Genomic DNA, 11,717 nt, shown 5'->3' with positions numbered 1-11,717 from the left:
CCCAAATGACAAATGAGGACACGCGGTATAGAAAATGGATGACACTGATATTACACGCACACACATACATACATATATATGTATGTAAATATTTAGAGAACTCTATAAATGTGATACGATGGGAAAGCAGCCTGCACTGCACGCAAAATAGTTTATCACATTCTTTATTGTAAAATCACTTACAGTATAATAGTACCTTAGCCCCTTTACCTCTCTTTTGAATCATCTTGCAAAATAACAGAATGCATCTCCTAGCTAATATGACAGCTTCAAAGATGTTGTAGTTACCTGCTTTCCAAAAAAATATCATTTTCAGGCCACCTTGAAATCTTCCACAGCGGCGCAGTCATCACCACCACACTCCATTAACTTTGAAGGGGTCCACCTGTCACGTCAACATATATTTATACTAACACCTTATCTCCCATTAACTGTTTGGTCCACAGTCACTTAACAGTATCGAGGTCTATACACATCACATTCTTCAAATCACAGCCTGCTGAATGCACCTGGAGCCCTGGTTAAACAATAACAACACATCAACAACAACATATGCTGGTCGTGTCGCTCGGGCACACTGCCGTGCCAAAGAAACACAAATGGAAAGACAAAAACAAATGTAATTAATTGTGCAAGAGCGCGTTCCCATATCTGTTCGTCTTGTTGGGAGTGATGGGATAAGGAACACTTCTGGAGTAAGCATAGCCCAACTTTTGTCCCACAAACAAAGCTGCGTAAAAAAACAAAACACAAAAAAAACAGGAGATAACACAAATCAATGACACATAACAACATTTAAGGGATTCTGCAGTGACTGGACTTGCTGTTGAAGTGAAAGGATTCTGCAAACCTTTGTGCGCACAAGCAACAATCACAGTAGTTTGGGGTGCAACTGTGCTTGGAGTCGCTCTGGTCAGGTAACACTCCTTCAAGCCTGAGTAGTGTCCAACAGCATACAAACACACAAACACACACACACAGACACAGGCCTTGGTGGTATGTCTACAAGAGAAGATGGAATCCATATGGAGAATACAATTCCAACAAATATTTCATTTGCATTGTGGAAGTTATTCAGTCCATGATCCTCAACAACCGACGTCCATACACTAATAGTCCTATTAGTAGGCGTCCATTTTAACGTGATGCTCAGTCATGTCTTTAAACACAATACCCATCCAAGAGTGTTGTGTCAAAAATTTAAACTCGATAGCTGTAAACAAAAAAATCCCAAGTCCTTAGCGCCATTAAAGGGAATCCTACGTTTGTCTGTGGAGGAGGAAGTGTGGTGGAATGTACATTTGCTTCCGACGTGGCTGGTAGCGCGTTTAATGTGGCACTCTGTCAAACAGGGATGCCCATGCGCAGCTTCTTTTTCTTCACAGCCTTTAGACCTGTGAGGCGGCGAACATCCTCTTCATCTGACTCGTCCATTTCATCGTCTGCTGAGAAAAGGATCTAAAAAAAAAAAAGGAAAGAGACCAGAGAATGCAAGATCAGGTCAAGTGTTCATTTGTCTAAAGGGGTTGTGACCTACAGTATACTCTAGCCTAGAGATCGACCGACATGTTTTTTTCAGGGTCGATACCGATTTTTAGTAGTGAAGAAGGGCCAATATCTGATATTTGGAGACGAGATTCATTTGCAGTAAAAATGTAAATTTTGGCGCCAAAATTTTGAATAATGCACTCTCCAACTTTTAACTCAATTCAACTGAAATTATTTTGCTTATTCTATGCAGTACAATTCATCACAGTGCTATGTACTGTACAGTAAGTGTGTAGTAGTGTATGTATAGTACCAGACATTTACTTGGTTGTGGTGTGCCATCAAGGTTCATGCAGTTATGCAAGGTGTGCAAACATATAGTGTGAAATATACTCAGTAAAACCATACATTAAAACATATTACTATATTGTTATATTAAATTATATTATTATATTAAAACATATTTCCCATGATAAGTGATGATATTGTAAGTGAATTTCCGTAAAGTAGGATTCCTTCCTTTATTAATGGAATATTTTTGGAGTTATGGCAAATACTTTTTTTTTTTAAACATTATTATAGCCCTCTAGACATGAAATAACACCCATATATACAGTAGTCAAGTTTACATCATTACTCAATACAGAAAAAAAGCAATTTAAGACATAAATAAAACTTGTGTGCTTGTGTGTGTCAAAGTAAATGTGTTTAGGGGAGCAGAACGGGTGGGCGCCAGGAAGTGACATCAGGGGTTCAAAGTTAAGTTTTAGCTTGTCGTGGGTTATGGCCCAGTGTTATTGCTATGATTATTATTATATTGTTATTATTGTGCCTGTTGTGAGATAACTTAAACCTGCAATAAAAGCCTGTTGTTGATCAAGTCTTGAGCTTGTCTCACCGAACAATTACTGACACATAGTGACCAATGTACAATAATACATTCACAGTTTGAATCGTCTTCTTAACGGCTTATATTCGTATTTGAGTTCATTTAGCTATTTTTATAGTTGAAAATGCTTCATTTAGGCAAAAAATACAATTTGCTGAAATATATTTTTTCCTACTAATGACATAAACCACAAAACAGCATGATTTGATCAGTCTCTTCAGAAGCACTGAAACAAATTCTTAAAAAAAAAAACAACGAGCCAGCCAGGAGTCGAACCTAGAATCTTCTGATCCGTAGTCAGACGCGTTATCCATTGCGCCACTGGCCCTGTGAAACAAACCTTCCCAGAGTTTAAATCAAAAGAGACAGCCCCTCCCCCAATGCCACATGTTCTGCTTAAGACCAGCGCACAGACAGGCTGAGGCTCCACGTGCTTTGATGCACCACGTGCTTTGTAATGACGACATAACATTTAACATCAAGATAATTTATTTTTCCTTTATTTCCTAGAACGTATGTGGGCCCTGAAAGTTGAAATCTTAAACTATTTAGGGTGACTGTGTGAAATTCCTGCAATTACTGGATGCTGTAAATTTCTGCAAAATGCGAAACCAAAGAGACATGCCAACTGCGTATCTTGCTTGCTGTTGTAACAAGTGAATTTCCCTGCTGTGGGCTTAATAAAGTCCGATACATAAATACATACATACATACATACAAACAAACAAGGAGTCGAGCGTAGAATCTTCTGACGCGTTATCCATTGCGCCGCTGGCCCAACACTTTGACACGGCCAGGGCACATTAAAGGAGAGACCCTTCCCCCACTCGCTGTGAGTGAAGGGGCTTTGTTCAGCAGATATAAATTACTATGACCAAAAGACTTCACGTAATTTATATATTTTTGGGAGGGTCCTTGTTAATAAAGGTTTTCATGATGGTGACAGTTTAAACCTGGAATAGATCATTTCTATTTCCGTTCATTACAAAATTCGAGCCAGCCAGGAGTCGAACCTAGAATCTTCTGATCCGTAGTCAGACGCGTTATCCATTGCGCCACTGGCCCCATGAACAACACTATTCTCAGAGTACAAGCTAAGGCAGCAAACCTCACATGCGTCAACATTCAGCTACATTCTTCAGACTCGCACACAAACAGGAAGGGCATGCAGTATTGCTGATGAATATACACTGTTTGGCCACAACCTCGCACACAAGCAGGAAGTGCATGCAGTATTGCTGATGAATATACACTGTCTGACCACAACATTGCCCATGTTACACCTCTAACCATTGCCTTAAAACCAGCCCAATGGTTGCATAACCCTGGCAACAAAGTCTCAAACAAATCAGAGTGAGTGAGTAAGTGAGAGAGAGAGACAGAGAGAGAGAGAGAGAAAGAGAGAGAAACACCTGGGGTGGGGGATGACAGAACATAAACTCAAGTACTTGAGTTCAGAGATGCTGTAGTTCCACATACATCTAAAATCTACACTTGAGATATGTGGAGATTTTGAAGAACAAACCCTTGACAGAGTTTGGTGGGGTGATCATCAGTCAAACAGCAGGTAACGCCCGTATGTGTGCGACAGTCAGAAGGCTAAGCTAATAACCTGAAAAATAACTGCATTCATGGGACGATATGACCAGGCTTTCTCAGCGGTGGAAGACTCGCGGAGTGCTCTCTCACATACCCAGAAGTCCTGCTAGAGCGCCACCAATGTACTCTCACATCCAGTATCCTTAACGAAGGCTTCTCATCCTCTGTAAGTTTCGTGAGCGGAAAACAGTATGTTCTCTTCAAAAAGTAAGTCAAATATGTTTTTGTTTAAATTAAGGTGATTTTATGAGTCATTTTTTTCAATATAGCCAGTAGCGGGGGTGCAGCCAGGAATTCTGGGTCCCAAAAAAAATAAATCACTCCCCCACCCCCATTAATTAATTACTAATTTTATTAGTAATTACCTACTTTTTGTCAAGGGACCTTGGAATTGTCCTGATTTTCCCCCTTTATACGGCACCCCTGGCCAATAGCACGCATTGTACATTGAAAATTGTGTAATTAATCCAAGTGATTGGTATCTATATAGGCCGATTTCAGTCCTGGATGATCGGTACCTCAATCTACAGCACAAAACTCTGATCGGAGCATCCCTATTTGATAGGTTTTCATTTGGGAGTAATAAACATTCTCAGCAGAAGAGAAATCACTGCAAACTATCAGCACATAAATCAAATAAACAAAAAAACTGAGCATTATTATTTTGATACAAGCACCACTTGTGACACACCTCACTAGATTGTTCGAGTGTACTGTACCTAAAGAAGTTTCCACTGTCTGCACATGAGAGACACAAACCTCTGACTCTGAATCGTCGTGGGACAAAGCTCGCCTGTAGCGCACTTTGCTGTTCCCCCGAGAATCCTCCTCTCTTTCCTCCAGCTTTGCTTTGGTCCTGTGCTTCTTCATGAGGAAATTATCAACTACCCAAAACATGAGGGCCTTGGGGACAACACAGAGGATGCTGCAGTGAATGATACACTCCCCGATGAATGACAGTACAGTATCACGTGTGAAGAGTGGAAAATAAAAGACTTACATTGACAAAGAATGGAACGATGAGCATGACGATGGCCAGTTCCAGGTCAGGATTGTCTATGGGATTGAGGAGGGCTAGCTGCAACACATATTTCACATGTTGGTCACAAACACACAGTGCATAGCCTATAAAATAAAAAAGAAACTTTATTGACATGTACTTGCAGAGGTTACAGTGGAACATCCAATCTCCAAGTAGCTCTAATTTCAAAATATTTTTTTTCAAGTTTATTACGTTCACATATAAGCTGGCACTTGCTGACATGCATCGAGTACGAGCAAAAGAATGAAAGCTGGTTCTGAATGAGCCACTTCAATCTGACGAGGTAGTTTGTTAGAAGCAGATAGACTTCGACTGAGCTCTCAGCTGTGGAAGAAGTAAAGTCTCTATGCCTCCAGTCAAAAGGCACTCTGTAGTGCACACACCTCCACCAAGGAGTATGTAATATTTCCTGTGAAATAAATGAAAAGGCTGGGGGTCTGTCCCAAAAAGTTATGAGTTCTCTCTTTGGCCCATGCCACACCCCGCCCCTTTTCATGAAAACCAGCTCAGTGGTTGCGTAACTCCGTTCACAGATGCAAAAATAAACAAGTCTAAGGTGTGAGTGAAAAGTCAAACTCTTGCGTGGAAGTAATAAAATTAGATGTAGAAATAAGCAAATTTAAAGATAAGCAAAAAAAAAAATACCTGAGCTGACACATCATCCCTTTGTAAATTTTATATGATATGATGTCTAAATTTATTTTCAATTGGAAGCAATACAATAATCTACAATTATCATTCAGGATTGTTCACCGGCATGACAGTGTTTTTTTCCTTTAAAAGCAATCTTGGAAGGCTTTAGCAAACCATCAAGGATCAATCCTCTTTCATTTAAATTAGTTTACACAAAAGCCTGCATGAATAACAATCACCAGTAGGACAAAGGTCACATTACTCTTTATGCTAGGAAAAGGTGAGCCCAGGCCAACTGTTAAAATTGTTTGCTTTTTTTGTGTTTGTAGGTAATTTATAGATTTGATTAAGCTGTTGAATGCATGCACTTAACTTTGTTCTTTGTTAGCAGACGAACACATGGTCAGAAACTGAAGAAGCACAGGCAGACAAAGCACTCTGAATGCTCGTCACTGCTGATATAGTCCACTGCTGATGGGGACGTCATACAACTTCATGTCAAAAAATACTAACTATCCCTTTAATATTCCCGACTTTGTACTCAAATCAATACTGACCTTCTTCCACTGGGGGATGAGGAGGACCAGCATGATAAGGACTTTCTCAAACATCATGATGAGGATGTAGAGTATACACTGACCCAACCATGCTGTGCATTGTATGGGCTCTCCTGAACAGACACAAGAGACACATAATTAAAACACAAGAAGTTTACAGTGGTATAGATTATAGTCTGATTATAGTTCCTTGACGGGAAATTTAATGCTCACACTGCTGTATATGTTGTGTTGCACACCACACAGAACCAGATAGCTCATTCACCCCACATGTAGTTATCCACTCACGTACAGTAGGGGAAAAAGCACAAACTTTTAAAGTGCTATTTGCTGCCCTCCTATGGGCATTAGATGCATTACAGGACTATGCTAGATGTAGGGACAGCTAGAAATAGACAAAGAGAGGCAGGGGGATGAGAGATAGAGTGAGTGAGTGAGACAGACAAACAAACAAACCCCTACAGCCCTCACCGTATTCTCCGAAGCGGAGAGACTCCCACTGCCTCCACTCGACAACTGCACTGACGGCTCGTACGCCAGCATAGATCAACAACATGCCCAGCGAGGCATCTAATAGGAAGTTAATAAGGTATCTAGGAAAACAAGGAAAAGGTTAAAATGTATAAAACGAAGAGCAGTGACCAACAAAAAAACCCCTAAATATATGAGAAACGATGAACGGAAAGGACTGACTCACAGCGAGCAGGGATCCTCCTCAGTGAGGTCTGAAAGGTAAACATTAGCAAAGTGGATGAACAGCATCCCAATAGCCTGTTTGGAAGTATCCAGGAACCTGCACAGGGACACAAGACATATCATATACACTACTACTTAAGCACTGCAATGCTGGGGGACTCATTTGAAGAATTATTACAGCCGACTTACCAGATTCTCCAGGGCCTCCTCTCATGTTTGGGCTCCCTGAGGCGTTTCACTGTGGAGAAAAAAAAACAAAAAACGGATGCTGAGTGAGTGAGATGTACAGTAGCAACCGATCATGCAATATTAATGGGAATCAATGCAGCTGGATTTCCTGTCTATAAATCTGTTCTCTACTTAATCAAAGAACAACCCTCCATTGAACACAATACAGTGGAATCTCAACCACCACCAAGGTTATTCAGACAGGAATTTGACCAACGTTTTTGCCATCTTGTAAGACATCAGCTTATTGCGTGAGAACTCAACATAGCTCAGTTCATTGTGCATTTCTTTTCATTCTTCCAGTGGACTTTTTGCAATTGTCATTACAAAAGTAAGATTTAATAATAATAACCTTATAAAACACAGACATTACAGTATAACTCCATCCAAGTCAATCACTCTTCTGGGAACCTGTCCGGTTATGAAGCAATGCCATTTGTACATCAACACATGAGGCACCGTCTGCAACCCACACAAGTTGCTCAGGTAGTGCAGCTCAGCCAGGATGTCACATGGTTTGCTCTGTCTCCCTGCAGTGTCAAGGGCATGGAAGAGATACCAGGAGACAGGCCGGTACACCAGGAGACGAACCCAACAGCAGGACCGCTATCTGTCCTGCTGCAGGGGCAAACAGGAGGAGTACTGTACTGCCAGAGCACAAACAAAAATGACATCCTCCAAGTCAGTGCACACTAGCATGCAATGCTCAAACTGTCAGAAACAAGACTCCATGAGGGTGGTATGAGGGCCCAACGTCCACAAATGTGCTCACGGCCCGACACTGTGCAGGCCGACTGGCATTTGGTGTGTTGCGTTTTGATGCAGAAATCTGCTTCCAAAATGTCATTGCTGGCAACGCAACACCAAAATCAATATTTAATCTGATAGCCTAACAGGAACAACGTCATATCTACAAGTGATTTATTCTTACTTACAGTGGCTCTCAAAATGAGTCAATTAAAAAAAAGGTTACCCAGCATACCTTGTGGATTATAAATTGGCATAAAATAGTATTATTGTGCATGCATATTAGTAAGTGTCCATTTCAAGACCCACATAGTCTGTGTGGTGCAATTACATTGTGTGTTACACATGTGTTACTTTGTGTGGCACTGTGAATGAGCGAGGCGTTTGGTTTGATAACTTACTGAAACTCCCAGTGTTCAAAGGCAAAAAGGCTCCACAGGTTTACTTTTTAAAACAATGTTCACAATCAAATAGCAGATAGTTCGATTTTTACAATCAAGTATTAAAGTTGTGGGCTTGCGCTAATGTTTACTAAAACCTAAACTGTAAATGCAAATCGTGACCTCATTTATTCTGAACACACCCAATGCGAAGCTGGCAGTGATGTGTGATCTGGACAGAGGCGGAGGCCTCTCTCAAACACAAACACACACATCCACCTACTACTCACAGTGGTGCCTGGAGCAAAACAGTGGTGCTGAACATTCCTCTCTGCTCTCTACAAGAGGCTGCACTGTGACGGGGCGCACACAACTGAGACTGCACTCATTAAGTCGCACAGCTGTCAGCTCTGTGCCAGACACTGACCCAATGGAACCACAACTCTGTTTACCAGTGTTTCTCTCTCACCCTTAGCGCCAACATCTTCATTGTGGGGAAAAACTGCTGTAGCTGGTGAGAAAAAAATTAAACATTTTTAAGACAACCAACAAACAAAAAAAGAATGTACATTATTTCAGAAAAGGACTGTAGCATGGCTCTGATGTATAAAGGGTTTGTGTCTGCAAAATTTGTTTGACATGTCAGTTTGAGATTCCATTTAAATGCACCAGGTGTGGCACCAAACTGTAATTCAATAAGGAGCTGCGTGTCTGGACAATACAGTCACATTATGATTAAGGCAAGCAACATTCTAAGGCTTTCCTTGCCCTTTGGACACTAATGATTTGCCAAGTCGTTAGCACTGTTGTCTCACAGACAGAACACCTGAGGTTCGAGTATCACTTTGAGCCTTTCAATGTGAAGTTTGCAATGTTCTTGTTGCACTTGCAAACCTCTAAAAGTTGACTGCACCTGAAGTCCTATAAATCTGGAAAATAAATATGCCTCAAAAGTAACACAAACTCCAGAGGTGGAAACAACATCAAACATGACGTCACGCAAGACCTCAAAATATCTTGTGAGACTTCAGTTTAGCGAGAATCTGAGGATTAACCCCACAAGAACGTTTTTTTTTTGTTTTTGTGATGCCACCACAGAAAAGTACCAGTTGTGGCAAAGCGGAAAAATGTGATTATGACCATAAAACAGGAAGTGGACTCCATTAGGTAGGAAGACAGAGAGATACCGTAGGTCATACAGATCCTATCAGGGGAAATTAAGAAGTGACCTGGGAAAGTGGTAAACATGTTTCAGTACAATATGACAAAGTTGAAAAATAATCAATGAAAATGATAATAAAATGATAATAATGGGCGGCAGTGGCTCAGGAGGTAGAAGAGGTTGTCCAGAAGGTTAGCGGTTCCATCCTCGCTCCCTCCATCAGTCACTGTTGTTATGTCCTTGGGCAAGACACTTCACCCACCTTGCCTCCAGCAAGCTATGATTACAGATGTAGATTACCACCACCGGTGTTTGACTGAGGAGTGAATGAATAATGGGTTCACTTAATTGTGAAGCGCTTTGGTTACCTTGAAAAGCACTATCAAATCAAATCCATTATTATTATTATTATTATTATTATTATTATTATTATGTGCATGTGTGTCTGTTTTCCTTATCTCCCGCCTCCAAACAGGCAGGAAGACGGTTCGCTCTGTGCATTGGTTTCAGCATCTTGGCGCGTTTGTTCCATAGAACAAGGGCGTGAACAGAGTGAGCCCTTTTGCCAGTCATACAGTCTCTGTCTCGGCTGGTTTAGGTGCGGCCGCTAGCATACCCACAGAGTGCAGAAGAATGTAGCTGTAGTAGAAATTATATTACTAGATTGCAATATATTGTCATATTTTTAAATATTTTTCCATTATACTTTTCTTAAGAGTAATGTTAAAACCTTGACTCGTTCTCTTGGACCCAATCTCGTGTAGCCTCTTGAACTGAGTGACTTGTGACACCCCATTGAGCAATTTTATTTTTCATTGTTCTGCAAAATTGACAATAATATATGGTCTATTTATTCTGATTCTAAAAATGACTCAGTTGAGCAACAGCAATTAACTCACGTTTGTCACCGTGTAAATAGTAAGGGTCAGTACACGATTTTGTGTTTTTACGGTAATTTGCTAGTGATTTCTCTGTGTGACAGTGAATAATCTGAGTTGACTTCGAAACAGTCATTTTCTACTCAATATACGTATGACACTCAAGTAACGACAATTTGGTAGAGGAAAGAGTTTTTACCTTGCATGACTCTCACTCACTCATTCATTCATTCATCCATTCTCTTTGGCCTATCCAGTTTTGGGTCACAGGTTTGTTAAATACTGTAGCTGCTTCCATCAACTTTCAGCATTTCTCTAACATAGTTGTTTTGGGGATTGGTACATGTTTTTGGCATTTCGAGCCGTCCATATCACATGATAGATGACCAAAACCTCAAAAATGGGGGGAGTCAACATCCCAGCTGGCTTACACAGCAATGGTCCTGAACAACTTTGAGACAAAGAGCTGGAGTCGGATATTCCATACTTACACATGAGAATGCTGAAAGCCATGACAGCAAGAAGTCCTTGAAGGAAGATCCCAAATGAGTCCATCAGGGCGCCATTCTCACAACCCCTGTTATCAGTAGCAGGGGTCGGGGTCGAGGACGTGTTGCTGAGGGACAGTGAGGACAGTCCTGCCACTGCCACGTCCCCCTGCTGGGAAAGAGTGTACAGCCCACCAGCCATGGATGTAAAGGTATGAAAAGAAAAGCCTTGGACGGTTGCTCCTCGGTCACAAGCCGTTGACTCCTTAGTCCTCCAGGGCTGCAGCAGATGTTGGTCAGCTAATCGATGCAGTAAGCAGGACAGTATTGTGTGAGAGATGGCGACGCCTCATTCTCCCGCGCCACACGTTTATAAAGTAACGGTAAACTCAACGGGCAGTCGGGAACTTGTAAATAAAGGTTAGTCTTAAACATTAATGGTAACTTAATAGGGTCGGTGCTGTGAGAGTCAACATTTACTGGCTCCACCGGCAATTGCCACCAAGTCACCGGTGTAACGAATTACAGTTGAAGTCATACGCTACCCGAGCCAATTCATAACAATACGCTCATTTAATACTCTATAACACGAATTTAATATTGGTGTGCGCAAAATTAAGCGACAAAAGCGTACACAAGGCAGGAGCGTAGTGATGCTTTTACTAGCTTTAACAGTTCCCTACCTAGCTTACAAGCTAACTACTCTATGCGACCACACTAACAGAACTCCTGTAATTTGCAGAAGATTTAAAAGGAATTCGTTCCTCACGTGAATGCTGGTAAAATCGCCCGGTTTACAGCTTTTAAAACGGTGACCGAGACGGGAAAAAATGCAGGTCATGACTCGCTTTCATCCCGCAGTTTCCCTACACAGCCGAGTGCCCACTCATGTTGACAGACGTAGCATCACGTGACTTACACTGCCGCGAA

At 41.3% G+C, this 11,717-nt stretch overlaps 1 protein-coding gene and 2 non-coding genes across 5 annotated transcripts; all 3 read right to left on the bottom strand.

Annotated features, from left to right (window-relative positions):
- Positions 1 to 8: 8 nt before the first annotated feature.
- Positions 9 to 11,686, bottom strand: stimate (STIM activating enhance). 3 transcript variants are annotated; one of them, XR_008572182.1, is made up of 9 exons: positions 10,791 to 11,686; positions 7,094 to 7,142; positions 6,906 to 7,001; positions 6,680 to 6,801; positions 6,209 to 6,321; positions 4,977 to 5,054; positions 4,736 to 4,879; positions 851 to 1,458; positions 9 to 730 (listed from the first exon to the last, which is right to left on the bottom strand). XR_008572182.1 is itself a non-coding variant. In XM_054783726.1 (9 exons), the coding sequence occupies exons 2-9, from the start codon at positions 10,987 to 10,989 to the stop codon at positions 1,345 to 1,347; spliced, it is 915 nt and encodes a 304-aa protein (XP_054639701.1). In that variant the 5' UTR covers positions 10,990 to 11,087; positions 11,557 to 11,678; the 3' UTR covers positions 9 to 1,344. The 3 variants fall into 3 exon arrangements, 2 of the variants coding, with proteins under 2 accessions (XP_054639701.1, XP_054639700.1); XM_054783726.1 differs by having other exon boundaries at positions 9 to 1,458; positions 10,791 to 11,087; positions 11,557 to 11,678; XM_054783725.1 differs by having other exon boundaries at positions 9 to 1,458.
- On the bottom strand, positions 2,633 to 2,705 carry trnar-acg (transfer RNA arginine (anticodon ACG)). The gene has a single exon. It is a non-coding gene; the product is annotated as a tRNA-Arg (tRNA).
- Positions 3,370 to 3,442, bottom strand: trnar-acg (transfer RNA arginine (anticodon ACG)). Its single transcript has one exon. It is a non-coding gene; the product is annotated as a tRNA-Arg (tRNA).
- Positions 11,687 to 11,717: the final 31 nt, after the last annotated feature.

The sequence above is a fragment of the Dunckerocampus dactyliophorus genome, chromosome 8, assembly GCF_027744805.1.
Source record: "Dunckerocampus dactyliophorus isolate RoL2022-P2 chromosome 8, RoL_Ddac_1.1, whole genome shotgun sequence".
NCBI classification, from domain to species: Eukaryota; Metazoa; Chordata; class Actinopteri; order Syngnathiformes; family Syngnathidae; genus Dunckerocampus; species Dunckerocampus dactyliophorus.
Note: the sequence above shows the minus strand (reverse complement) of the source record. Positions and strands in the feature narration are given on the sequence as shown.